Raw genomic sequence first — 27,844 nt, 5'->3', positions numbered from 1 at the left:
CGCGGAACTCGACGATCTTCTTGGCCTTGTCGACGAGGGGCACGACGTAAAAGCCGATCGACTTTTCGTGGTCGTCTTGCGACAAGAGCACGCATGCACGGGCAGCCTTGGTCAAGGTGAACAAGTATTGTGGGTTTTTGGTCCAGTGCAACGTGTTGATGTCGCCACCGCCGTTGGTGGCGCTGGTCCAGAGACCCTCGACCTTGATCTCGTGCCATTGCTTGTCTTCGCCGGCCTTGGGGAGCGCGTAGAGCTCGACGTTGTCGAGGGCCGAGGCCGAGTCGACGTTGAGCTTGTAGGTGCCTTGGTAGCCAAAGGTCTCGGCGTAGGGGATGATGAGGAACTGGCCGACCTCCATCTTGATGGGACAGTCGATCGAGGTGGCGGCAATGGGGCAGAAAAAGTCGTCCACCTTTTTGACGTCGTTGACGCTGTCAAAGATAACCTTTTTCGAGCCGGCGTAAAACGAGTCATAGTTGATGACGAAAAACGAGATACGTTGGTCGACACCCTCTGGTTGACGGAGCTTGATGGTGATGGGCGACGTCTCATTCTTGATGGTGAGCAAGTACTGAGCGCACTTGATCCAGTGTGGGTTGTTGGTCAGCGTGCCAACACTATTGTCGGCGGTCCATACGCCGTCCAAGATGATACCCTTGAGCACCTCTTTGGGTGGTTCATTCTTGGTAAACTTGATCTCTAAAAGGATCTCGGGTGGGTCCTTTGGCTTCTTGGCCGAGAGGCTGACTGAACGAGCACGTGACTTTGGTGACTCTTCCTCAGTGTCCTTTTCACCCTCAGAGTTGGTGTCACCACGGGCAACATCATTCTCCTTGGCATTCTCGTCGGCTGGCTTGGACGCGGATGAATCAGAGTCTGGTGATGATGGCGACGATGGATTACCACCGGCAGCAGCACCTGTACGTGGACGTCTGGCCTTTTTGTTTGATGCCAATGGCATCCACTTTGGTTCACCATTGGCAGTCAACAAATCATTGATGGAAAGTGTCAATTTACCAGTAATCTTGTCTTTAAAGAATAAATTCTTTTTCCATGCTTCAATTTCAATTTCACTATTTGGTGATGATACTCGGCTAGAAATAGTAAAAAAAAAAAAGGAAAAAGGTTAGATTATAAATCTATTTTTGGAAATATATATATATATGTTTGTTTTTGTTTTTAGATTTTGTACATACAATTCAAAAACATCAACAAAAGTATGATTTGAAAGAGATTTAGTCTTTACTTCACTCTTTTTTTGAGCAAGTTCGCATTTGGCAAGGAGGAAGTGGGTTTGACATCCCTTTACTTCCTTGATCTTGACCTCTAAAGTACCAAATATATTCTTATCTTTGATGTTGACTACTGGTGCCGCAGCGACGGCAACTGGTGATGTCGATGAAGTACTAGTTGTAGAGGTGGTTGTAGTTGGTTCAACTGTTGTCATTGTTGTTGTTGTATAATAGAATAGACAAATATATAAATAAATAATAGAGATAGATAGATGTATTACTTTCGCAAAGTAATAATAATAATTTAAATAAAAAGAGGTTGATGAGCTATTGATACAAAAAAGGTGATGTGGTTGGTTTTGGTTTTGGTTTGGTTGTTTGAAAAACACAAAAAACTTTGAAAAGAATTTTAATTTAAAAATGTGATTGGCTGTATTTACAATGAGGATAGATGAAGAGATATATATATAGTACTATATTATATAATAATGATAGTATAGTTTAAATTATATAGAAATAAATAAGATAAATAAATAAATAAGAGTACTTGTACTGTCTGTAAGTGCAAGTTGATGAATGAACGTTAAAGCAAGAAAGCGTTAGGGTTGGGTGGTGCAGTGATCATAACACATGTTAAAAAATTAAAATAACACTTGTCTTTGAACAAAAAAAAAAATTCAAAATAATTGGTGCATTTCAAATAAAATTGTAGCGGTGTAAGCTTTTCAAACTAAAATGAGGACAGATCAGCAGCGACTCGACCTCAATTGAGAATTGGCCTACATCGTAATGGTGCACCGTTTTCAGAGACATACCTACTTATTCTTAGAATGTTATACAACCCATTCTACTCTGTCATCTGATTATTATTCTAATTCTAAATCTAAAAGAAAAAGAAGTAATCGAAGAAGAATATCTAACTTTATTTACTATTTATTATTATTTTTAAAAGTATTTAGGAATAAAGAGATTAATTGATAATTTGGTTTAGATTGATCGATATGTTTATAGGGAGTTGGAGGGAGTACTAGTTTGTTGAGAGAGTGTAGATAGACGAGTGTATTTAGATGTCTTCGATTAATTGCAATTGAAATATAATTGGTTGGAATCGATTCTTTTTTGATGATGGAATTGTTGTGATGACTGTCATCTATACTATATCGATAGATCATTTTCATTATGTCTAAAGCTCCAACTGAACATGCTTTACCAAACAAAGAATTTAAATTTACATATAATCTAAATGATTCGGTATGCTCAGTCAATAGATACTCTAGGAATGGTAGGTTACAATCATATGTTATTCGATCTGCCAATCTAACCAAATCAAATGATTTGGGAAACGCTACGATATGTTGTTTAAAGAAATCCAAACTACCAAAAGTAATACATAGACTAGTTGCCAATGTATCGAGTTTAACATCATTGATACGTTTGATCAAAATAGAATACCTCTTAAAATCACCAAGTGCTATCAGCTGCTGTAGTGCTTGTTGAATGTCTCGGTGTGTAGAGTCGAGATGTAAAGTTGGCACAAATGGTTTACTATCAATGGCATCGAGTGCATCAAATAGAGTGAGATTTCGGTGTTGGATAGCTGCACACATTGGAAAGACTGCAGCACACTGATTCGTTCGTACTAGGTATTTCATGAAATAATTGGCGGTTGGCGATTGGGGATGACAAAAGTTGCTAAAACTGTGTGACGTGTTCTCGTAAAATGATGGTGTGCAACCTGCCTCTATAAGCATCATCGATATGATATCTACAGTGTGACAGAATGGAGTGTAGTGAATGTCGGTTGAAAACTTGGCCACTGTGAGTGTCTCTAGATGATGTGCGAGCATATACTTGGCAAGAGACATATCAAATATGATTCTACCTGGCCAATCATGTATTTCTTCAAACGTGATGACATCTAGGTGCATGAGATGGTCAAATACCTCGGGTTGAAACGACGTGTATATCCTCTTGAGTCTGTGTTGTTTGAGTGATGGATCAACATCCATTATAACATGCAACTGATCAATCGTGGTATACAAATTGATCAAACTACTAAAATAGTCTGTCTGTGAACGTTGTGTACTGCTTTGAAGACCTTGGATGACCAACAAGAGTACTGATCTATCAGTCACACCCATACGGATCACTCCCTTGGCTGTCATAGTATGCAATGCGTCTTGGTTGGACTCTCTTGCATAGTTTGAACTAAGGAGTGGTGGGTAGGTATTGGCCAACTCGTACGCCAACAACAAGTTGTATAGTGGCCGATACAGGTAACTGTCTTTTGGAATGTTGCGCATAGTCTCGATAACCTTGTTCTGCGCATCAATGTATAGAGTCTGGTCAGTGGTGACTTGGAAAATGAGTGGTATCAATGGAGTGATCTTGTCAAAGTATATCTGACTAGTATCCCATGCCAACACCTCTTTTACATTATCTGTACCGTTGAAATGATTCATACGTGTAATCAATTCATTTGGTATTGATTTGACAAGAACAGACCCGGTCATGAGAAACGCGACATTGTAAATAAAGTTGAGTCGCAGACTGAGTGAAGCTACATGTAAATGAGATTTGATCAAATCATAGTCTAGTGAACACATAATGTCTTCACTATCTATACATTGCTGCTGATGCTGCGACGACGAGGAGTCTAATACAGTACTTGTTGTTGTTTGTGTTTTTCTTGAACAAAAATAATCAAGTGTTGGTAGACTGTGACCTTGACTTTGTCTTCGGATGATCATGGCACTGGATATCTTGCACGATTCATAGGTTACGTCGAGATATTTGACCAATTCCAACGACCCTGATTTCATTGCATTATACATTGCCTCTTTTGTGATTGGTATAGTGTCTTGACAATGACGTAGAGACACGATTAATTTAAGCACCTCGACACTACCACTACGACACGACAAATCGACAGATGTCGGCGTGATAAAGTGCAGTCTGTAGAGAGTGACCAATTTCTCAATGAGACCAATATCACGAGTCTTGAATATCTTTTTAAGTGGTATAGTAGCCATTGCAATCTCACCTTGTATTTGAATGAATAGACCTTTATCCAATTTATCATGTAACAATGACTTGTAACCATTACCAAGCATCCATCCAATACTTGTAACTTGATCATATTTTAGTATATACGGTAACCGATTCTTTGGTGTTTTTGCTCTAACCTTGGTAGTATTCGTAGTAGACATGACATACATCATTGATATCTCGTGAATATAATTTACAATCTTTTTCCAAATATATCTATTCCCAATTACATTATTAAATGACTTATCATTATTATTATTACATATTATTATTGTTTTTGTTTTTGTTGTTGATGTTTGAAGATCATTATCATCATTTAATCTTGATTGAATATATTTTAAAAGTTGATGATTATATTCATCAAACTTTTTTGATTCTTCATTATTATTATTATTATCTACCTCTTCTTCATCTTGTTTATGATTATTATTATTTTGTTTTGGTGAAGAAGAAGAATAATAAGAGGATAATAATGATTTGATGTAATTCATTATTTATCTCTTTTTATGTATATAACCAACTCTGAGTACTCTAATACTGAGTATCTCATCAAGCGAGAGCGGGAGACCTCCTCTTAAAAAATTCTCTAATTTTGGGAGGAAAAAAAAAAAAGATTTTAATTTAGTTTGGTGAGTCTTTCAAGTTCATTGATTATCTTTTCTTTATTAAGTGTATATTAGGTAGATAGATATAGATAGATAGATAGATAGAGAATAGAATGTCACAAAACGGAAACACTACTACTGCAACTACAGCTAATAATAACAACCATAACAACTTGGTATTAGAAAAGAGTTCAAATACAGTTGGTTTACAAGTTGATCTTCATCCATTGGTATTGATCAATATCTCTGATCATTTTACACGTGCCAAGGTTGAGAATACAAATAGCGTACCAAGAGTAATCGGTCTTATCTCTGGTCTCCAAAATGGTAGAGTCATCGAAGTTTGTAACTCTTTTGAATTGGTACTCACCAAAGATGGTACTCTTGATCTCGAATATTTAAAGAAAAAGAATGAACAATGTAAGAAAGAATAAGAATAAGAAGAGATATATTATATCATTATATATTAACCTTTCAATGTCTTCTCTTCTTCTTCTTCTTCTTCTTCTTCTTTTTCTTTTTTAGTCAAAAAGGTATTTGCAACTTATGATATTTTGGGTTGGTATTCTACAGGTAGTCAAGTCAGCCAATCAGATTTATTACTTCACAAGCAAATTATGGAATTCAATGAAAGTCCATTGTATTTGATGCTCGACACCAATGCTGCCTTTACACAAGCCTACAAGGACTTGCCAGTCATTGTCTATGAATCAGAGTTGCACATTGTCAACGATCAACCAACCACCCTCTTTGTAAAGACTCCATTCAAGATTCAAACTGGTGAGGCCGAACGTATCGGTGTTAATCATATTGCCAAAGTCACTCCATCTGGTTCTGAAGGTTCATCACGTATGTAAATTAAATTAAAAAAAAAGAAAAAAAGAAAAAGAATCATTTAAGAGGATTGATCCATACTTACTCATTTGTTTGTTTGATTGTACGTCATTAGTTACTACTCATTTCTTTACCATGCAAAATGCGATTTCCATGTTAAATATGAGAGTTAAAAATTTGAGAAACTATCTTCAAGATGTAAAGGAAAAGAAGATTCCATTTGAACACAGTGTTTTAAGACAAATTGCCAGTTTGTGTAACACTTTACCAGCTATCAATTCTGAAGAATTCTCAAATACCTTTTTACAAGTAATTACGATAAGAAGATATAGATATATAGATAGATAGATCAAACCATAAATACTAATTAATTATTTATGAATTTATATAGGAATACAATGATGTCTTGCTTGTTACTTATCTTGCAAGTATCACTAAAAACTCTGCTGTATTAAATGAATCTATCGATAGATATCTCGTATCACACGAGAGACAAGGAAAGAGAAGACCATTTATGTAAATTATATAATAATTAATTATCCCAAAAAACAAAATGTTTCAAACAATCAATAATAATTAAAAAACAACAATAATAATAATAATAATAATAATAATAATAATAATAATAATAATAATAATAATAATAATAATAATAATAACATTATTTATAGATATCTCTCTCTCACACCTCCTACCCCCTTCCACCACCATCATCATCATTCGATCTACCTCTTTTATAAACCTACCTCTATACACAACACAATTATTAATTTAATTGAATAATATATATATATATTAAGAGATAACATCACACAATGATCTGATAGAATTAGAAATAAACGACCATTCAATTTTAGTTTAGGAGAGAAAATAATTAGTATCCATTAATGGGATAGATGGATGAGCAGTGATGATATATCATTCAAAATTATAATTTTATTATTATTTATTTGTGTGATGGATCATTAATGTTTATGCGATTGTGTTTGAACAAGAAAACGAAAGGATGATAAGGTGAAAAAAAGGTTAATTAACTTAACCATAAATTGGTCATGTTATACAGGACAAGTTACAAGTCGACTATAAATTTAAAAAGAATGGAATGAATTAATTCTTGTTTCTTCTTCTTCTTCTTCTTCTTCTTTCTTTCAGTGTAATACATACATCCACTGGTTCTATTACCTGAAACTGAAGCAGATGGAGCTGATAAGGTTGGCTTTGAGAAACTACCTTGACCAGGTCCAGCTTTCTTTGGGATACTCGATGGAGCAAATGACATTTTCTATCCACAAAACAAACAGTTAATCATCATATGATGCAAATCGATCGATCGGTCGATCGGTTATAATTGATAGACATGTCTATTTTGTTTGTAAAACTTACATCTAACAAGAAAAGTAAAGCAAGTAAATATTACAAGGGATTTCCTTTGTCTGACTTATTATTATTATTAAATAGTAGATAAAGATATAGAATAGTGATACAACAGTGATGAACTTGACTGCGGAATAGAAAAATTTGTAGAGGCTATGTTGGGGCGTGTGTCTATTTAGAAAACTAAAAAATTAAAAGGGAGATTTTTATAGCCAGATTTTTAACGAAAGTTCCATGGTAAATTTTTATCCGTTATCAGGATGAGGGGTGATAGCTATTACATCCAAAGGATTTAATTTAATTAATTAAATTTTTATCACAATGTTATCCTTTAGGGTTAATCCAAAGGTAAAAATAGGATGATGAAAAGATAAGGTTGTTCTCTCAAAGTGAGTTGGTCATGATCGCATTGGCAATGAAGTTTATTGATCAACTATAGTACTAATGAAAGATAAGAGTGTTGGTTGATATGATTAAGAGGTTAAACTAATTAAAAAAAATTAGAGTATTAGTACATTTCCTAAGTATAATTGTGTATAAATACATACTTGAAAATAGAGATGTTTGATTGGGGTTAGGGAAACGAGGGTTTTTACCAACAGATGGAGAGTATCTAGATGCTCCATGACCTCCTTGGGTAGGTCCGCGACGAGCTGGTTTCTCTACAGAATCAAAATTTGGGTCCATAATATAATATGTCAAATTAAAAAAAAGGTAAATACAAATAATAAAAGAAATAATAATACAAATAGGGGTAGAGTAAAAAAGGATTGATTTGATGTCCTTTGGATTATTTGTGTAAGGTCTTAATCTTTGAAATCTAGATATTTTGATTTTTTTTTTCGGATGGAATAAAAAAGGAATCTTGTTCTTTTTTTTTGTTGAGAAATGGGAGTATGATGATTGGCTGATCATCTGGTGAAACGACCACACGATGCATACGATATCATTCATCTTGCCCTACGCTGAACCATTTCATTGCTTTTATACCTTTTTTTTTTTGTTCGATTTGTTTTTGGTGACCTCCTCTGGGTCTGGGATGAGTTCTTTCACTTTTCACACAACCAATAAATAATTAATTATCACTACTACTATCACTACTGTAATATTACATCTAGATTTAAAAATGGACAACGATTTCGGATACACTACACAACGTAAATCACAAGGTATTTGGGGAAAACCAATCCTCACCTCTACTTCTACCCCAACCACTGGCAACGGTTTAGGTCCAGCTGTAACCCGTAGATCTTGTATGTTATATTGTTTTACTAGTACCCGAGATAGTTATCTATCATCATCTGCTAATCTATTTATAATTTTTACATTCTCTTTTATAGTATTTGGTTAAATTCTACTGATGACTGACCAACACACAATTATTGAAATATAACCTCCTGATCAAAATAATAAACTGGTATACTTTCAATCATATTATTGTTAAATTATTATAATTAGTATCGTTGCATGGGATGTAATACGATTTTTAATATGCACACGTGTTTTGGTACTGGATTTCACCACTACCCCACTCTTTAACCATTGTATCGGGTGAATGAGGGGTGTGAACGATCATACTACATCATTGCATGATAAATCATTTTTTCTTCAACCAAATCATTTTCTATTCCTACCTATTATTAAATCATTATAGTTAGTTTGTTTAATCAATATAGATTTTTTTAAGGTAAAAATGAAAATACTATTATATTTGGTTGTAGTGATGGTTTTTGGATTGGTTATGGTTACCAATGTAAAATCAGAGGAAGTTGTTTGGGCACAATTGGTCATTCCAGCTAGAGCAGAATTAGGTGAAGGGTCAATTTGGGATAACCAAAGAAAATTATTATATTGGATTGATATTGATGGTCGTCAATTCTATGTGTAAGTAAAACCCAAAAGTAGTTTCTTTTGTTTGTTTTAATATATTTTAACCTTTTCTTTTGTTTTGTTTTTTTTTTTTTTTTAGATATAATCCATCAGTTGGATCAAATAGTAATTTTAAATTGAATGAAATCCCGGGAACTGTAGTACCAAGATTAAATGCTCAACCTGGAGAGGTAGTGATTGCACTTCAAAGTGGTATCTACTCGTACAACTATATTACACAGGAAAAGTATCAATTGGCCAAACCAGAGACAGTCTCTACCAACCGTATGAACGACGGAAAGTGTGATCCACGGGGACGTTTCTGGGTGGGTTCAATGTCACTCAAGAATGGTCAACCAAGAGAAGCATCGCTCTACCGTATCGACTCGAACAAGGCCTCGCAACGTGTACTGTCCAATGTCGGTATATCCAACGGTGTCACTTGGTCGTTGGATGGTCGTGTCATGTACTATATCGACACGTCTGACATGGGTGTCGACCGATTCGACTATGACGTCAACTCGGGATCTGCTACCAACCGACGTCGTGTTATCACCTTTACAGGCCAATTTGGGTTCCCCGATGGCATGACCATCGATTCAGAGGGCAAGTTGTGGATTGCCCACTATGACGGCAGCAGAGTGACTCGTTGGGATCCCAACAACGGCCAACTCTTGTTGACGGTCATGGTGCCAGTGCGCAAGGTCACCAGCGTTGCATTTGGTGGCGACGACCTCTCGACACTCTACATCACGACTGCTCGTGCCGGTGAAGAGGCCAAAGGTGGAGGAGGTCTTTTCCAAGTCAAGTTCAACGGTCGTTTCAAAGGTGTTGATTCTTATTCATTTGCAGGATAAAGTATGACATAAATACAACCAACCAAACAAAAAGATATAAAGATAAAGATAAAGAAAGATAAAGAGATAAAGCTATAAAGATAATAATATTAAAAAAAATAAAAAGTGATGGTTTGAAAGTTCTCACACCATCATCCCACTCAAAAAAAGCAAATTAAATTTTTTACCAGTATTTTTGTTCAAATTAAAAGAGACGATTTTAGTAATAATAATAATAATAATAATAATAATAATAATATAAAACCAATAACAATACGACTAGTAACAATATAGTATCATCAAGAATATAATATATATATATAGTGGGAGTGCAGTGATGATATGATTTAAATATAGAGAAATCATTTTACTTTTATAAACAAACCAACCATCTCTTTAGATTGATAGAAAGAGATAGAGAGATAGAGAGATATCATATATAGACAGAGGAATAGAGTAGTATACTCGTTATACATGAGATAGAACTTATAATAGAGTGGTGGTTACAAAAAGAGAGAGAGAGGTAGGTTCTATCAAAATATATTAGTTGGGTGATAGTGATGATGATGATGATCAACTAATCATTTAGAATTGTTGTAGATATAAAGCATTCCTGTAGATAGATATAGATATATAACACAACACATATAGAAGACAATTAAATTATTTAACAATAGTAGTAGTAGTACCACCACATGGAGATTAGAGCAAGAAATGAAGCACCTCTTATTAAACTATCAACGGATCTCATAAAGACTTATAAGAATATTAATCAAGTATGTACATACACAAGATATTCAGTTGTTGTTATTATTAAATTGATAATGATGATGTCATCATATGATATGATTATTAACACAATATATGTTTAATATAGATATACTATGCAAGAAAAAAGAGTGAAGCAAAACAACAGCAACAACAACAGCAGCAGCAACAACAGCAACAACAACAACAACAAACAAGTAGTAACACAACTAATATCAGTACTAGTGGTAGCAGTACTAGTAATAACACCAACAATGGATTTGATGATGAAAATGGAGATTATATAGTACGAGTCAATGATGTATTTGATAATCGATACGAGGTTAAAGGGTCATTGGGTAAAGGTTCATTTGGTCAAGTCGTCAAAGCATACGATCGATTGAATGAGGAATATGTAGCAATCAAGATCATCAAAAACAAAACACCATTCTATAATCAAGCACTCATTGAAATCAAACTTTTGGAATTAATGAATAGTAAAGATCCAGATGATCAATATAAAATAAGTATGTGTGATGTCACATGTGAACAACAACAACAACAACAATTTAGTTGAAAATATAAGTATATACTTATCCCTTTTTCTTAAAAATTTTAGTACGATTAAAACAACATTTTAAATTTCATGGTCATTTATGTATTGTAACAGAGTTGTTATCATACAATTTGTATGATCTCTTGCGAAACACCAATTTTCAAGGTGTTTCACTCAACCTCATTAAAAAGTTTGCCCATCAAATACTCTCGGCACTCTATTTCATGTCAAGCCAGGATGTCAAAGTCATCCATTGCGATTTGAAACCAGAAAATATACTATTAAGAAATCCAAAAAGAAGTGCAATCAAAATTATAGATTTTGGTAGTTCTTGTCATGAAAATGAAAGGGTAAAGAAAAATAGAAAATAATAGAAAAGAAGAAATAGAAATATTAATAATATTATTATTTGATATCAATTAGGTTTATAAATATATACAAAGTAGATTTTATAGATCACCAGAGATTATAATGGAATGTGAATATTCATATCCTATCGATATGTGGAGTTTGGGTTGTATATTGGTTGAAATGCATGTTGGCGAACCTTTGTTTGCCGGCCAAAATGAATTGGATCAAATTACAAAGATTGTAGAGGTATTGGGTATGCCACCTGTAAATATGATTGAACATTGTTCAAAAGGGAAAAAGTTTTTTAATTATACCGATAACAAATATGTCTTGAGAAAGAGTGATAAATTAAAAGAGGTAAAAGAAATACAAATAGAAAATAGAAAAATAGAAAAATAGAAATAATATTTAATATTTATACTTTTTTTCAAACTTAGTTTCATAAAAGAAAATTATCAGATATATTGGGAGTTGAAACGGGAGGACCAAATGGTAGAAGAAAGGATGAACCCACCGGACATTCGGTAGCAGATTATTTGGTTTTTAAAGATTTAATAGAAAGAATGTTAATATACGATCCTAAAAAGAGAATATCACCACTAGAGGCATTACAACATACATTTTTCCATCAACCAAACGAAACAATCCCATATCAACAACAACAACAACAACACCAACAACACCAACAATCAACTGCATCATCATCACCAGCAGTTGTACCCATTTCAAATCCACCATCATCTTCATCATTAACTTCTCAAAATACTTTAAATAATTCATCATCATATAATAATAATAATAATAGTAGAAATAGTAATAATAATAATAATAATAATAATAATAATAATAATAATAATAATAATAATAGTGGGTATAGTAGTAATAGTAGTAGTAGTGGAGGTAATTATAATTTTAATACAGGTTCAAGTCAAGGGGCAAATGCTCAAGTACCTGAATCCACTTTAACATTACCTCCATTGAGTTCAATACATACAACTTATCAACCATTCCAAAATCATCACCATCACCACCAACAACAATCAAATAGTAATAGTACAACAACAACAACAACGACATCTTCATCCATACCAACATCAACCACAAATCACCACAGTAATAATAATAGTCCATCCAACATTTATTATATTAATAATAATAATGAAGGTAATAGCGGTATAAACAATATCAATAATAATAATAATAATAACAACTATAATAATAATCCATATAGTAATATGTCACCACAACACCAGAAATCCACTTCATCATCTCCATGTGTTTCATCAAAAACATCTACACTCTCGCCCACGCTCTCTTCAACCAGCCTCCTATCACCGCAACTCAAGCATACATCTACCGGCTCAATCAAAGAGTCGAGTATTTCCAATCTTTTACACAAACAAAACACCGATATTTTTCAACTCGATGGCAGCGGCGGCGGCGGCGGTGGAGGAGGAGGTGGATGCTCATCGACAATGCCCGCATCTGCAACCCCATCATCCATTCCATCACCCTCTTCCAATCTTTATAATTTAAATTTAAATAGTAGTAATAATAGTAACAGCAGTAGTAGTAATCGATCCTATCACGAAGATAGTGGTGGTGGTGGTGGTGGTGGAAATGGAGGTGGAGGTACAAGTGGAAGTGGAACAAGCTCAATTTATAATATTATTCAATCTTCCTCTTCAAACTCTAATAATAATAATAACAATAATAATAATTCATCTTCATCTTCTTCTTCGTCACATATTTATAATAAAGGGAGATAATTTAAATAATAATAATAAATTTAAAATTTCTATACATATATAATATTACCCATATAATATAATATTTCTAGTTGTAAAACTAAAAGACTTTTTAAAAATTGATAGAGAAAAGATGTTTTTTTTCTCGAGACTGATCAGAATCTTTTTTTTGAGACAAAGCAGTATATGTAATATAGGGAGAGAGATAGAGACGATGTTACGGAGATGTATAGTTTTAAACTATAATAGTTTATTATCATCATCATCATCATCATCATCAGTATCATCAACGACGACGACGACGAGATATAGGAGTAATAGTAAAAACAATAATAATAATAATAATGTATATTTATCAAGGCAGTCATCGTCATCATTTTCATCACTACCACTTGTATTAAGTTATATAGATAGAAACTTTATTGGTAGATCATATTGTACAAGTTCATCATCGACCATTTTAAAACAAGATGAACACTTGACGACTACACCTTTTATAAAGTTTTACAAACCATCAGATACATCGTCATCATCAAGTAGTAACCAACCTATCAACCCAAGTAAATACCCTTTTATAAACGATCGTCAAATAATACCCTCAACAAAATCAAGCAACAACAACAAATCTACATCGGTAGCATCATTTTATCGAGAACACAAAAAGAAACAAGCAGAGATAAAAGTAGAGACGGCACAAGCACCCGATCACATTCATTATGACACCAAGACAACCTATCTATCAAGTGATTTACCTACATTTAAAGCATTTGAAGAAAAATATTTACAACAACAACAAGATGAACAAAAGATATTAAATGAATCATTGTATGTGTGTTACATTAAGATATATCCAATCAATTCTAACTTTTTCTTATTCTTTTTAGATTATTAGAAGAATTAAATGATGAATTGATATTTTCAGATATTCAAAGTACATATACATTATTTAAATGGTTATTGATGAATGATAAAGTGACGACGGCATTGGTGAATGCTACTATTCGAAAATTGACAGATTTCTTTGATACAAGACACAGACAATCGACGCGACTCATGTTGAGTTTTGCCAGTCAATTGGGAGACTTGCAACACTTGTTTGATTTGGAGACATACAATATGACAGTGTCGTTGCTCAGTCAGCTCGACAACAAGATTGAAGCACGCCATATGATGTCGCAGCTACTCAAGAGAAAGGATTTGCAACCAAACAATGAGACGGCCTATCTCGTGCTGCATCTTGGGTTCACGCTCGAGGTGGTCAATGATATGATCAAGAATCTGATCGAGCCACTCAACATGCTCGAGACAGACTACCAGTTGACAGCGTCGCTCATCCTGGTGCTTGGCACCAAGTATACGCGTGGGTTGCCAACCGTGCTGCGTCTACTCGAGGTCTTTGACAAGGCCATCCCGCATTTCCAAGAGATGCATATGCAGTCGCTGCTCTACTCGAATATGTTGGTCATGTTGATTGCCAACCACAAGATATCACAGTTTCAACAGCGGTGGAGTCAGATGGTCGCCGCGGGCGTGTCACCCACTCCCTCTGGCTTGGCCATGATGATCCAGCACTACAACGGACTCAACAGCATGGAGATGGTCGCATTCTACCAGAATCAGGCTAAAGTCGCCTACCCGGCGCTGGCGATCCATCCAGAGGTCGTGACAGCGCTCTTTGACTGCGTGGCAGACCGCTACCAACCCACACTATCTCATCTCATGTTTGATATCATCAACGATAGTCTTGACAGTGTCACTGTCGAGTTTACTCTTCTCCTTTTGAAATATATGAATCGAATCGAGCCGGAACAGGCGCGTCACTACTCTCTGCAAATCTATAGACATTTCAAGTCGGTCCAACAACATCATATCCAACTGCAATCACTCGCTCCAGAGGGAGTGGATGTGCTCATGGGGATTGCCCAGTGCGATCTCGCCAACCATATCCTCCTCATCAACCAAATGCTCAAGCTCTACGGTCACCACAACCTACCCTTTAAATATTTGCTTGGCGAGTTGGGTCGACTCGAAGCCGAGCACATTGCCACCCTTGCCAGAGGAGCACCTCAAGACACCAACCAAGATACCAACAACAAACTAATCGCCAAACAAATAGTACTTGCCTATCAAACAGTCTTTAAAATTTATATTCAAACTGGAAAATCTTCACAAGCTTTGGATTTGGCTCATACATTTATTGATCATTCAAATATAGTAGTCATTAAAGGCGATGATGGTGGTAATGATCAACAAACCAACAACACTACAACATCTCCAATCACACAATATAATAATGAATTGTACGAAAATTTAATTGGACATTTAATAGTTACGTTTGAATCGTTCAAACTTACATCGGATAAAATACCAGAACTCACTCTACAACTATGGTCATTGCCACAGAAACAATTGTACAGATCACTCGAAGTCATTGTGTCACTTTCTCTACTCTCTAGAAACCACCATATCGCCGAATTCTATTACAAACAACAAGAAAAGAGAAATGTATTGCCCAACTATCTCCGTCTTGTTCTTTGGATCTATCATTACTATACCCATCCATCGATTATTTCACATCTCCAACAACAAGAAGGAAATGATCAAATAGCTCGTTGGGAAGAAACTTTAACAAGGTTGAATATTCCAATCAACCCAGCCAGCTCGTTTGTAGGTTATATGAAAAATGAATTTAATAATGCTTTTATTTATCAAAAGATAAACAAGGAAAAACAACAAAAACAAAAGGAAATGGTAAAGGTAAAACAACAAAAGGCAAAACAAAACAAGGAAATGGAAAAAGAAACAAGGAAATGGAATATAAAATAAAACACAATGGGATCAAATAAAATAAAATATTTTATTTTATTTGGTATTGGCCCATCTTGTAAAGCCTCTATTAAAGCAATACTCTACTAGTTCATCAAATGGAACTGGGGAATACAGATCATCATTGTATGGTTTGACAATCATCTGATCCCTGTATACCGTAAATAGAATATAAATACTTCTGTTGGGACCAATCTTGTATCTAAGACCCTCATTTTCAGGTCTCTTAAAGTAGTCCTCTGCATATTTGATCCAATCTTCTGGGTCTTCGCTCTCATCAGTAAATGTTATACGACAAGCATAGAGAATTGCTGATTGGTAGGTGACATAGGAACCGGCAGCCAATTGAACTGTATGAGGAACAGTTGTAGAAGGATGAACCAAAGTGGTCTGAGAATAGGAATATTTAGATGTTACATCCAATGTTTCATCGCAACTTTAAAAAAAAATAATTATGATTATTAATATATTTAAATTTTTTTTTTTTTTGATTTACATACGCCTTTAAACCTGGGAAATAAGAGGCAAGGGTTCTTTGACTTGCTTCCTTTCTCTCAAATCCTTTTTTCTTGATGAGATTGTAAGATCCACCGGTGGATTCAATGGTATCAATGTACTTTGAAAAGACGGCAATTGGTTTGACTTGAACTTCCAAATGGTCCAACCACACACTGTCCATGTACATGACAAGATTGGTAGTGACACTATATGGAACACCAACAAGAACAGCTGGATCTACGGGTTCTTTCAAAGTGAGGGCACGATCTACATCAAAGTTGCTAGCGCACAATAGTGAGTTTTCCAAATTGAACTTGTTGCTGGCTTGGTAGGATTGGTAGAACTTTTCCATAACCCCGTGGTCTACATGGTATCCCAAAGGACTGTTCTGTATAGCAGTTGCTAGACTCTTTTTGATAGTTTCTACTTTTTTATCTTCTTTATGAGCACTTTCCATTTTTTAATTAAATTGAATGATTCTATTATGGAGGTGAACATCAATTATTTATACTTTTTGACTAAACACAGTCAACAGCCCTTAAAAAACAGTTCAAATTAATTTTTAAACTTAGAATGGGTGTTGTTCTGCAATTTGCAACACCTACTTTTAATTTACAAAATTGTAACTTGTACAAATCAAAATCATCTGAAACAGCTGTGTTGGTATGTTACAAAAAAAAGGTACCTGTTCCTATGGATTTTTAATATTTCTATTTTTATTGTTTAAAATGTACATGGGGACAACAAACACTAGTTTTAAAGTTGTTTGGCAAGATTGAATAAATCACGATGACCAAAAACCTTAAATGAATGAATGGGAGGGGGGTTTTCAAATTCGCTTAAATAATTGGATAACATTCCCTTGGCAACTGTATTAACAGGGATACTTGGTAAAAGAGGAAGCAATATTTTTTCAAATATACGATCTGTTTTACCACGATCCAACAATCCTGGGCGATATGCAGAACAATGATTGAATTTATCGTTTTTCATGGCTTCTTCAATTTGTCCCTTTACTCGGGGATATGTGAACCAACTATTGGCATTGGTTCCAATAGATGTAAGTACATGCATCGATTCAACATTTCCTTGTTTTGCCATTTTACTAAATTGTGATGAATATCCTAATTCAATATGTTCAAAGTTTGCCTAAAGAAAAGTAAAAGTATGAGTGAGTATCTAAATGTTGTCTTTTTTTTATCGTTTTTCATACATTAGAACCAGCTATTTTGGCTGTTGTACCAAGACAACAAAAACCAACATTACAACCATTAAAACATTCTTGATGATCAGACATCTTTTCAAAATCAATGACAACTTGTTCTAGTTTATCACTTTCAACAGATTCATCTTTTTTTCTAACCAATGATGTAATATGTGAAATCTTTGATGATTTAATCAATTCTTTAATTAATTCTTTACCAGTTGCTCCTGTTCCTCCTGTTAAAAAAAAATCAAAAAATTGAAATAAATGTTAGTCAATATTTAAGATAGATTCTTTTCTTAAAATATTATTTACCTATAACAATTGCTCTTGACATTTTTTTATATATTTATTTGTAGAATAGAGATAATATAGTGAGTTATAAAATGAAATAGAAAAAGTAAGTAGTCTTTTGAATTTAAACCTTTTCTATTTTAATCCACAACCATTGTGTGTGACGTAAACTTTTCGTTGTTGATTTGACAAACTTTGAAAATGTGACACGGGTTGTTTACGCCAAAAATTGAGCAAATATTTGATTGAGTTTAGTTGGCATATCATAGTTTTTCCTTTTTTACTAAAATTTATCAAAATTATATATTTTGATAATTATAGGTTTATTATTATTATTGTTTGTTGATTATTAGTTTATTTTTTTTATGCTGCTGTCTATCTATCTTTTATATATTATTGGGTACAAAAAGTCAACATTGGGGTTATCCAACCAATGCTAAAAGGAGTCTACGATAATCTCCACTAGTATCACCTTGGATATCAGCTGATAATTGTTTACCGTATTTTGAAAGATATTTATCTTTAATGGTTGGCAATTGGTGTTGTTGTGAGATGATGCCTCTGATAAGTTGTCGATCTCGAGTGCCCAAACCAACCATTGAATCGTATAAACATTCTGTAAAATATCCAATTGGATCATTTGTATAACTCACTATAAAAGTATCAATTAATTAATATTTGTAATTAGTAAATAAATATCAAAAGGGAGGGAATTAATTCATTTTCACTTACAAACTGCCAATAAACCATCACGCAAATGGCTACTAAATTCACTTCTAACGGCTCTTTCAAGTGAATGTTTCTTATGATTACGTTCATAGACCTTGATTAATTCTCTCATATGTGCCCATGATCTTTGAGTAAAAATTTCAACAAATACCTTTTCATCTGTTCCAATTTTACCTTCTCCAGCACTTTGGAAATAAATAAATTAATTATTAATAAAGGATTCAAAATGTCTAGAGACTATATAATAAATATATTCTTCTACATACTAGTATAATTTGTTTGAATCATTTTCAACCAAATATGGATCAAATGTTAATGATTCATCTCTTCTCTATAAATAAATACAATAGTTAGTTATCGTGGGTGATTTCAATACCAATATATTTCCCTATGATCTCTCTCTCTCATACATTTAATAATGATTTTAAAAATTCCTTAAAGTTACCAGAGGTATCGCCAATGATAAAGGCCTCGAGGGTTTTGGCATAAGTTTGTTGATATTTTTGTTTGATTTGTTCCTTTTGGTGGTTTCCTCTTGTTACCAAGATTTCAACCAAACATTTTTCATTGGTACCTGCTCCCTTCATAGCCTTGTATAATTCATAAACATCAAATTCAAGTCTAAGAAAAAAAATAAAAAAACGATTAATTTCTAATCTAATCTAATCTAATCTATTCTATTCTATTCTATTTTGTTTACATACGGTTCATAAAGTAATGCACATAGGGCAAGACCAAAATTACCACTTGTTTCAGATTTAAGGGCCTTTTCCAATGTCTTTCCAAACTTTCTATTGTATTCATCTTTGATTGCAATTCTTTCTCTTAGGTTTCTATTTGATAATACTTTGATGACTGTGGCTTCGTCAGTTCCGATGCCTTTAAAAGCTCTTTTCAAGACATCACAATCATTGGAAGCATTAAAGTTTGGTGATAGTTGATAGTTGACTGCACCAACATAGACAGTGTAGTATGGTAAAGGTACAGTTGATGTAACTGATTGACCTGAATATGGTTGTTGTGGTGGTAATTGTTGTCCATAACCTTGTTGTGGTGGTGGTAGTTGTTGTCCATAACCTTGTTGTGTACCGCCATATCCACCTTGTTGCGGACCACCATAGCCTCCTTGTTGTGGTCCACCGTATCCTCCTTGTCCATAGCCTCCTTGTTGTGGTCCACCATATCCACCTTGTGGTGGATATCCTCCTTGTTGTGGTCCACCATAGCCTCCTTGTTGCGGACCACCATATCCTCCCTGTGGTGGAGATTGGTATCCTCCTTGTTGCGGACCACCATATCCACCTTGTTGTGGGCCACCATAACCTCCTTGTTGCGGGCCACCATAACCTCCTTGTTGTGGGCCACCATATCCACCTTGTTGTGGTCCACCATATCCACCTTGTTGTGGTCCACCATAACCACCTTGTTGCGGACCACCATATCCACCTTGTTGTCCATAACCTTGTTGTGGACCACCATATCCACCTTGTTGTTGTGGACCACCTTGTGGTGATGGAACGGGACCACCTTGTTGGGGACCACCCTGTGGCGATGGTACAGGGCCACCTTGTTGCTGTGGACCACCATATCCTCCTCCTTGGGGTGATGGTACTGGGGATGGTTGTGGAGGGCCATAGTTTCCAACACCGTATCCACCTTGATTGTACTGGTCATATGATTGTTGTTGGGGAGGTCCACCTTGAGGTGATGGTACGCCTGACCCACCACCACCACTACTATGATGTGGAGATGGTGGTTGGCTGTTGTTTTGTTGGATTGGTGAATGTGATTGTCTATTGCTACCATCAGCAGCTGAAGCTGGAGGAGCAGAAGGATATTGCCCAACCCCAATCGATTTTGCGCTGTCAATATTTCCGATTTGACTCATAATATATCTGTGTTTTACTTGATTGTTTGACTGCTGATATTTATATTATATATATATATCTAACTATTTATATCTAACTATAGTTTACAACTGAATGAATGTGAAAGTATAAAATGAAATGAGGATGAATGTGTGAGCGAATGAAAAGTGAGGTTGAAGTTTGTGTTTTGTGTTTTGTGTGTTTGTGTGAGTGTGTGAAGTAGAGTAATAATAATAATAATAAGGTTGAAGAGTAAAAAGCGGGAAGATTAGATTTATAAAATAAAAATAAAATAAAATAAATTGTGTTGTTTCGTACCAGGTGAGAATAGAATAGAAACAAACTAAAACAAACTAGTAAAGATCTTGGTTAGCTAAAGAAAGAAACGTACACGATAAAAATAAAAATAAAAAATAAATTAAAGTAGTGGTGAAGAGGTGTAATAACGGGGTGATCTTGACAAGCTACCAATCGCCTTGGCTCAAAGCAGCGATTTTTAAACAATCGACAAAAAATTGAGAAGGGGTGGTTCAGATTCTTTTTTTATTTATTTTATTTTCTTTTTTTGATGGTCACCACCTACACTTTCTGCGACTTCTACCAAACTCTGCTCTTGTTTACCAAACTAAATATTATTCACTACATACATACATACATTTGTTTGTGTCAAGATGAACAACAACGACAATGATAATGATGATAATGATGATAATGATAATACAACAAGTACAACATGTTCAGCTACTTTACTATCACTACCAAATATAGTGTTGAGCAAGATATCAAGTAGTTTAGACAATGATATCGATCGGATATGGTTGTATTACACATGTAAAAGATTGAATAATAAGCGTATGCTGACACTTCAATCATTAAAGTACTGTGACCAAAAACATCAACAAGCACAGTTCAAATCGTTGGTGCAGTGTGCCACGCACATCAAAGTGTCGCAACACTTGTACGCCAAACTACTCAATCGACTCGGACAACTAGAAGCCAACAACGAATCAATCAATCTAAAGTCGTTAAAGATTACAGGCTATTCGTATGGCCAACTCGACATCCCACCGTATATCGAACGTCTCAAGATTAATGATGCCTATATGAATGTATATGTTCACAAGGTATTGCCAGTATTGCCACCCAACTTGGTCGAATTGAACTTTGGTCCAGTAAGGGGTGGTAGTCGTCTATTCCTCGACCTCGAAAAGACACAGATGCCACCATCTCTACGTGTTTTGGGATCGGCAATAAATATGAGTGGTGGAGAAGGAGGAGGAGGTAGGTTACCAACATCAATCACCGCTCTGGATTTACTCGCTGCACAACCACTACTGTACAAGGCTGTTGATGGGAAAGACTATCTGGAGAAACTGAGATTTATCCAAGACGAGGACGGTGAGCAGAACATGCAAGGACTGCCAACCACGTTGACTAACTTGACTCTTGGATTTGGTAACTTTTCAAAGATCACTGCCGAGAATGTACCACCCAACCTCAGAGAGATCACGTTTGGTCATTCATACAACACACAGATACCTCCAGGATGTCTACCACAGACAGTAGAGAGAGTAACCTTTTCGTATCGGTTCAATAAACCGATTCTCGCGCACACCTTTTTCGAGCATGGATTGACTCATCTCACATTTGGTTACTCGTTTAATAGTCGACTCGAACCAGGTGTACTCCCACGTACACTACATCACCTGGTACTTGGATACGAGTATTCCAAGCCTATCAAACAAGGAGTTCTTCCACACGGACTAGAGACGCTTCACTTTGGCTATGCATTTAATGAAACATTGCAAGTGGGTGTTCTCCCATCCACTCTACGTGACTTACGTTTTTCAATGTGCTATTGTAAAATATTAGAAAAGGATGTGATTCCATTTGGCGTTGAAACACTACATATTGGAGGACACGATAAATCTTCACCTCTCATGTCAACCTCTATTCCTCATTCTGTCACCCATCTCGATCTATCACTCTACGTGTACCAGCTGCGTATGGGTATCATCCCTCCATCAGTCATTCACCTTGTCATGCCAAAGTCTCTCAAAGGACCTCTTGACCTAAACGTCATACCACATTCACCAGCCTTGAAAACAGTCATTTTCGCACTGACATTCAACTCTCCCATCAAACCAGGCACATTCTGCGACACCATAGAACGTATCGAGTTTGGAGATCTATTCCAACATCCACTATCCACCTCTAACCTACCTAAAAATCTACGTCTACTTGGTATTGCATCTAAAACCGATATTGAAACAATCATACCTCTTCCTCCATCCGTTCACATAATACGATTTCAATCGGATGTTTTACGCAAATACTATCCAAGTGATCCAAGTCATAATGTAGTCATATCTAATTTTAAGGGAACAACTATTTACACCAATCGATATACTTGGGCATCAAAACATATACAATTTTATTTAAATGATTGTTTATTATCTTGGTAATTTGATCAATATATAGAGACAGAGAAAGAAAGATTGAAATAGAGATAAACAATCTCTTTATTTCTTTTCTTTTTTTTTATCCACCTTGTGCACCACCACCTCCTCTTGGACAACCTTTAAAAAACTCAAAGCATTGGGGATGACTAGCACCACAACAATCAAATTTACTAGTACTTGTAACATGGCTCACAGATTGTAAAGATGATGAAGATGACGATCCTAATAGATTATCAAAACTAGATCCTGTCATTGCATTATGGAATGGTGCTACCAATCTAGAAATTTCTTCTTTTGGAAAAGTAAAAAATTATAATTAATAATTAATTTTCATAGAATATCCAATTAAACACAAATAATAATACATACTATAAATCATTAATTAATTATTATAACTATTATTTCTGGAAAATGAAACTTTAATTATTGTTAAAAAGAATTCCAAACTATATTATTTATTTATTATAATTTTTTATTTTTATAATTTATTTGGATAAGAAAAGAGGTCTTGTTTGTCTTGACAAGTACTTTCAGACATTTAGATATTAATTTAGAGAGGAAATAGAGAGACACGACCATACAATTATTTATTTAATTTTGTTTCTATTCAATTAAAATAGAGCAGACCAGACATTGAAAAATAATCATAATATAAATTGAAATCTTGGCAGAAGAGGGTGCTTATATGGTCATTACAACCCAAGACCATAATATCCACAATCCATCTGAACCTAATCTCATCCAATCAATTTCTTTTTTAAAACAAATATAAAATAAATTAATTGGTATGATTTTTTGAAACTAATCTTTAATACTTACTTCAAACATTTTTGCTGATCTTGTTTCATTCAAAATTGAATCATTCACAATGAACACTCACTATTTATAGTATTTTATCTTTCATCCCATCAATCTTTGATCGGTTCACACTTGCCTTGTGATGATGCTATTACGAAACCCTTTTTGATGTTGACTTTTTAAAATAAAATAAAATGGCAATGACGATGATGATATCATCGTCATCCGCACTCCTCACTCTCTTGCATTTTTATTGATGGCCGTGACCATTATGTCCATTTCCATTACTACTACCATGACAACCATTACTACTATTATTATTATTATTATTAATCTTGTTGGTGTCACCTCCATCATTAATAATATCAATTGAACCAAATTTCTTATCTAGAATTGGTAATTGGTTAATGATGGAGGAATGATTGAAAATGGTTGGTGTCTTTAGACCAGTTCCAGTATTAATACAAATGACTCTGTCATTACACCCAATCATATTACACTCTAGTGCCTTTTCAACACCAACCATAGCCGCTGCACCTTCCAAACATAAAAAGGCTCCTTCTCTCCTTGGAAACTCTTTATACATATTTAAAATCTCTGTATCACTAACCGTCAAAAATCCACCATTTGTCTTTTTACATATATCTATTATCTAGAAACATAAATATTAATTAAATAAATAAATCCAACCAACAATATCAATATCAATATTCATCTATCTTTTTAATTTTTAAATACTTACCATAAAATCACCAAAACTTTTTGGTACTCTCATTCCGACAGCTATGGTACTTGCATTTTCAAATACTTCACAACGATCTTGTCCATTGTCAAATGCCTTTTTAAGTGGTGAGCATCCATTTGATTGTATTGATATAAATTTTGGCATTGGTGAATGAACCCATCTAAACATGAAATAATTAATTAATATATATTAATATTATTTTGATTTGATTTGATTTGTCTTTTTTTTTTTAAAATATATTTTTACCCTAAATCTAATAATTCTTGAAATGCTTTATAAATTGCTATTATCCCAACACCTCCACCTGTAGGATATACTATAGCATCTGGGAATTGCCAACCTAATTGTTCAGCTATTTCATAACCCATTGTTTTCTTGCCTTCCACTCGATACGGTTCTTTTAGTGTTGATACTTCAAAACTGGTGCCACCGGCTCGGTTTTCTCTTTTGACATAGTCATTTATGATTCTACCACAATCTGTGATCATTCCATCTACTAGATACACCGATGCACCATATATCATTGCTTCTTCTTTTGCCATACAAGTGGCATCTTTGGGAATAGCAAGTACCACGTTCATTCTTGCACGTGCACCATAACATGCCCATGCACCACCTGCATTTCCATTGCTTGGTAGACAAACAGTTTTCAAACCCAACTCTTTTGCTCTTGATATAGCAACTGATGAACCTCTACTTTTAAATGTACCAGTTGGCATTTGACTTTCATCTTTTATCCACAGTGATGTCATATTCAAGTATGATGATGATGATGAAACTATTGATCCATCACTATTATTATTATTATAACTACCACCATTTGCATTTGCACGAGGTGCTTCAGAATGTAAAGATGAGGAAGGGTATGAAGAAGATGAATTTACTTTCCAGAGTGGAGACATTCCTTCACCCATTGATACTTTATAGGCCATGTCTTGTAATGGCAATAGTTCTCTGTATCTCCATAACGAAGCTTCTCTACTTGAAATCATCTCCTTTGTCAATAGTTTTGCAACTCTTTCCAAATCGTATCTTACTAGTAGCGGACTTGAACATTTTGAACAAACATTTATCACTCTTAAGAGAGGGGGGTTAAAAGGTGAGTTAGTCAATGTTTTGATCACTTTGTTGTCATTGCACGCAGCTAGCTATTCTACATACTTGTTACAATCCTCTATATGACTACAACGACTACACTCTAAATGTGTCATATAACTACTGCTACAACTATTATTTCTACAACTACTACTACTATTATCTTTAGTCATGACCATGATATGATGAATGTATTTTGTTGTTATCTATCTATCTGTGTCTCTATCTATTTCTACAATTATGATAAGAATGCAATCAGCCAATGCAACGGCAATGTGTAAAACTGCTCTTCGACCAACGAATGTATCTTTACAAGTATCGGCGGATAAAACTCAGTTTTACACCTTGTTCTTGGTCTTGATTCAGATATTTTATTCTGATGTGTTGGAACCGAGGATATTTTGGTAAAGATGTGATTTGGTAAATTTCAAAAGAAAGAACAAGATAATTATAATCAATAAAGAAAGAAAGAAAAGAGGTAGAAAATAAATATAATATTTATAAATTTCTTTTTATCTCTATTACTATTATTCATTCATTCATGTTTTGTTTAATATATTAATTAAAAGTATAATATAATATTATTCCATCTTCTCTATCTCTATCCAATAATAGAATACAGATCAGATCATTTTGATGTCTTAGAAGGGGTGTCCTACAATGACTGGATGGTCTGTGTGTTGTTTGTATGTACTATAGTGTGTAATTATTTATTTTTAAAAAATGAATGTATTGCTCATACCCACTTCCAACTATGTCTTTGTCATTTTTTAATAATATGAAAAATATTTAGAAATATTTCTAAATATTAAGAAATCTTAGATAACAGATAAGAAAGTATACTATTCATTCATTCATTCAAAATATAATTGAATAATATATATATATATATATATAGAGAATAGATAGATAGATAGATAGTGGAGGATGGGACAAGGACAAAGTCAACCATATGATGAGCAACAACAATCATCATCATCATCACCACCACTTCAACAATCATCGTCATCACCAACTACGTCATCGTCATCATCAAACAAACAAAATGCAGGTGATATATACAATAAGATGGGATACCATGTGTTACAGGTACAACCCAATTCACCTGCATGTGGTCGATTGGTACCATTCTTTGACTTTATAGTAGCAGCCAACCAAGTTGTGTTTGATGCAGAGGATAGAAGGTTTGCAGACATCTTTGGTGGTAATATTGGTCAGTCGGTCAACTTGATCGTCTACAACATCAAATCAGACACTACACGTGAGCAAGTGATCGTACCGTCCAATACATGGGGTGGCAGCGGATTGGCAGGCATCTCTATTCGTTTCTGTTCGTGGGAAAAGACCATGGAGGCAGTATGGCATATACTCGATGTCTATGTAAACAGTCCCGCACACGAGTCGGGTCTCCAAACAAAGACAGACTATATCGTCGGTACACCCGACATGATCTTCAACGACCAAGACGACTTTATCACACTCATCAACAACAACATGTACCGTCCAATCCAACTCTACGTATACTCTTCGCTCACCGAGCAAGTCAGACTCTTAACCATCACACCCAACAAGAATTGGGGTGGTTCCGGTAGTCTCGGATGTGATATAGGTTACGGTCTATTACATAGAATTCCAACCAAACAAAATATTACATCTCAATTTGTACCTATTGAAACAAAAGTAACCAAACAACAACAACAACAACAACAACATCCTCAACAAGAAGAAATTCAACCTTTATTACAACAACAACAACAAACAAATCAACAAACTTTAACTTTAGAATCAGTATCACCAATCCAAAAATTACCTGTAGATAATAACCAAACAACGCAATCACAATCACCTATTACACTTGAAACTACTCATAACAATATATCTTCATCTTCTTCCACTCCTTCCTCTGAACATCATCAACACCAACATCAACAACAACAACAACTGGACTCATCAAACAAACCAGTAGCTACTTCCTCTGATCAATTTACTCCAATCCAATTTTAAAATCAATTAAAAGTAGAACCAACCAACTAAACTCAATCAAACATAAATATTATTATGTTATTTACATACATTATCATATTATCCATTCTTTTGAATCATCTTGGAAACCAACCCATAAAAT

General features: G+C 34.6%; 17 protein-coding genes across 17 annotated transcripts; 9 read left to right on the top strand and 8 right to left on the bottom strand.

The window, feature by feature from the left end:
* Positions 1–111: 111 nt before the first annotated feature.
* On the bottom strand, positions 112–1,447 carry cplA (calpain-like cysteine protease; the record flags this gene model as incomplete). Its single annotated transcript, XM_004355179.1, has 3 exons — positions 112–431; positions 499–1,094; positions 1,197–1,447. The coding sequence occupies 3 exons, from the start codon at positions 1,445–1,447 to the stop codon at positions 112–114; spliced, it is 1,167 nt and encodes a 388-aa protein (XP_004355231.1).
* A 651-nt stretch (positions 1,448–2,098) lies between these two features.
* On the bottom strand, positions 2,099–4,771 carry DFA_07734 (uncharacterized protein; the record flags this gene model as incomplete). Its single annotated transcript, XM_004355178.1, has 2 exons — positions 2,099–2,115; positions 2,389–4,771. The coding sequence occupies 2 exons, from the start codon at positions 4,769–4,771 to the stop codon at positions 2,099–2,101; spliced, it is 2,400 nt and encodes a 799-aa protein (XP_004355230.1).
* A 227-nt stretch (positions 4,772–4,998) lies between these two features.
* Positions 4,999–5,742, top strand: CSN6 (Mov34/MPN/PAD-1 family protein; the record flags this gene model as incomplete). The annotated part of the gene is made up of 2 exons (XM_004355177.1): positions 4,999–5,305; positions 5,411–5,742. 2 exons carry the CDS (start codon positions 4,999–5,001, stop codon positions 5,740–5,742), a joined length of 639 nt encoding a protein of 212 aa, XP_004355229.1.
* Positions 5,743–5,881: 139 nt separating this feature from the next.
* DFA_07732 (uncharacterized protein) lies at positions 5,882–6,597 on the top strand (the record flags this gene model as incomplete). Its single annotated transcript, XM_004355176.1, has 3 exons — positions 5,882–6,028; positions 6,111–6,235; positions 6,582–6,597. The coding sequence occupies 3 exons, from the start codon at positions 5,882–5,884 to the stop codon at positions 6,595–6,597; spliced, it is 288 nt and encodes a 95-aa protein (XP_004355228.1).
* Positions 6,598–6,788: 191 nt separating this feature from the next.
* On the bottom strand, positions 6,789–6,998 carry DFA_07731 (uncharacterized protein; the record flags this gene model as incomplete). Its single annotated transcript, XM_004355175.1, has 2 exons — positions 6,789–6,799; positions 6,884–6,998. 2 exons carry the CDS (start codon positions 6,996–6,998, stop codon positions 6,789–6,791), a joined length of 126 nt encoding a protein of 41 aa, XP_004355227.1.
* Positions 6,999–7,566: 568 nt separating this feature from the next.
* DFA_07730 (uncharacterized protein) lies at positions 7,567–7,780 on the bottom strand (the record flags this gene model as incomplete). Its single annotated transcript, XM_004355174.1, has 2 exons — positions 7,567–7,579; positions 7,638–7,780. 2 exons carry the CDS (start codon positions 7,778–7,780, stop codon positions 7,567–7,569), a joined length of 156 nt encoding a protein of 51 aa, XP_004355226.1.
* A 439-nt stretch (positions 7,781–8,219) lies between these two features.
* On the top strand, positions 8,220–8,444 carry DFA_07729 (uncharacterized protein; the record flags this gene model as incomplete). Its single annotated transcript, XM_004355173.1, has 1 exon — positions 8,220–8,444. The coding sequence occupies one exon, from the start codon at positions 8,220–8,222 to the stop codon at positions 8,442–8,444; it is 225 nt and encodes a 74-aa protein (XP_004355225.1).
* Positions 8,445–8,786: 342 nt separating this feature from the next.
* Positions 8,787–9,819, top strand: rgn (senescence marker protein-30 family protein; the record flags this gene model as incomplete). The annotated part of the gene is made up of 2 exons (XM_004355172.1): positions 8,787–8,977; positions 9,063–9,819. The coding sequence occupies 2 exons, from the start codon at positions 8,787–8,789 to the stop codon at positions 9,817–9,819; spliced, it is 948 nt and encodes a 315-aa protein (XP_004355224.1).
* A 674-nt stretch (positions 9,820–10,493) lies between these two features.
* dyrk1 (putative protein serine/threonine kinase) lies at positions 10,494–13,221 on the top strand (the record flags this gene model as incomplete). The annotated part of the gene is made up of 5 exons (XM_004355171.1): positions 10,494–10,574; positions 10,676–11,072; positions 11,165–11,451; positions 11,525–11,809; positions 11,890–13,221. The coding sequence occupies 5 exons, from the start codon at positions 10,494–10,496 to the stop codon at positions 13,219–13,221; spliced, it is 2,382 nt and encodes a 793-aa protein (XP_004355223.1).
* Positions 13,222–13,414: 193 nt separating this feature from the next.
* Positions 13,415–14,825, top strand: DFA_07726 (uncharacterized protein; the record flags this gene model as incomplete). Its single annotated transcript, XM_004355170.1, has 3 exons — positions 13,415–14,025; positions 14,085–14,294; positions 14,624–14,825. The coding sequence occupies 3 exons, from the start codon at positions 13,415–13,417 to the stop codon at positions 14,823–14,825; spliced, it is 1,023 nt and encodes a 340-aa protein (XP_004355222.1).
* Positions 14,826–15,162: 337 nt separating this feature from the next.
* DFA_07725 (uncharacterized protein) lies at positions 15,163–15,919 on the top strand (the record flags this gene model as incomplete). Its single annotated transcript, XM_004355169.1, has 2 exons — positions 15,163–15,863; positions 15,916–15,919. 2 exons carry the CDS (start codon positions 15,163–15,165, stop codon positions 15,917–15,919), a joined length of 705 nt encoding a protein of 234 aa, XP_004355221.1.
* A 143-nt stretch (positions 15,920–16,062) lies between these two features.
* Positions 16,063–16,981, bottom strand: smlA (uncharacterized protein; the record flags this gene model as incomplete). The annotated part of the gene is made up of 2 exons (XM_004355168.1): positions 16,063–16,462; positions 16,527–16,981. 2 exons carry the CDS (start codon positions 16,979–16,981, stop codon positions 16,063–16,065), a joined length of 855 nt encoding a protein of 284 aa, XP_004355220.1.
* A 299-nt stretch (positions 16,982–17,280) lies between these two features.
* Positions 17,281–18,065, bottom strand: DFA_07723 (uncharacterized protein; the record flags this gene model as incomplete). Its single annotated transcript, XM_004355167.1, has 3 exons — positions 17,281–17,673; positions 17,738–17,964; positions 18,044–18,065. 3 exons carry the CDS (start codon positions 18,063–18,065, stop codon positions 17,281–17,283), a joined length of 642 nt encoding a protein of 213 aa, XP_004355219.1.
* Positions 18,066–18,444: 379 nt separating this feature from the next.
* Positions 18,445–20,639, bottom strand: nxnB (annexin I; the record flags this gene model as incomplete). The annotated part of the gene is made up of 5 exons (XM_004355166.1): positions 18,445–18,674; positions 18,755–18,936; positions 19,018–19,082; positions 19,162–19,372; positions 19,456–20,639. The coding sequence occupies 5 exons, from the start codon at positions 20,637–20,639 to the stop codon at positions 18,445–18,447; spliced, it is 1,872 nt and encodes a 623-aa protein (XP_004355218.1).
* Positions 20,640–21,290: 651 nt separating this feature from the next.
* DFA_07721 (uncharacterized protein) lies at positions 21,291–23,725 on the top strand (the record flags this gene model as incomplete). The annotated part of the gene is made up of 4 exons (XM_004355165.1): positions 21,291–21,900; positions 22,366–23,067; positions 23,256–23,383; positions 23,702–23,725. 4 exons carry the CDS (start codon positions 21,291–21,293, stop codon positions 23,723–23,725), a joined length of 1,464 nt encoding a protein of 487 aa, XP_004355217.1.
* Positions 23,726–24,129: 404 nt separating this feature from the next.
* On the bottom strand, positions 24,130–25,892 carry DFA_07720 (threonine synthase; the record flags this gene model as incomplete). Its single annotated transcript, XM_004355164.1, has 4 exons — positions 24,130–24,531; positions 24,622–24,784; positions 24,871–25,671; positions 25,786–25,892. The coding sequence occupies 4 exons, from the start codon at positions 25,890–25,892 to the stop codon at positions 24,130–24,132; spliced, it is 1,473 nt and encodes a 490-aa protein (XP_004355216.1).
* A 754-nt stretch (positions 25,893–26,646) lies between these two features.
* grpA (golgi reassembly stacking protein) lies at positions 26,647–27,723 on the top strand (the record flags this gene model as incomplete). The annotated part of the gene is made up of 1 exon (XM_004355163.1): positions 26,647–27,723. The coding sequence occupies one exon, from the start codon at positions 26,647–26,649 to the stop codon at positions 27,721–27,723; it is 1,077 nt and encodes a 358-aa protein (XP_004355215.1).
* Positions 27,724–27,844: the final 121 nt, after the last annotated feature.

This window comes from Cavenderia fasciculata (genome assembly GCF_000203815.1).
Source record: "Cavenderia fasciculata unplaced genomic scaffold Scf_ET2XIPL01COFD4-5, whole genome shotgun sequence".
NCBI classification, from domain to species: domain Eukaryota; phylum Evosea; class Eumycetozoa; order Acytosteliales; family Cavenderiaceae; genus Cavenderia; species Cavenderia fasciculata.
Note: the sequence above shows the minus strand (reverse complement) of the source record. Positions and strands in the feature narration are given on the sequence as shown.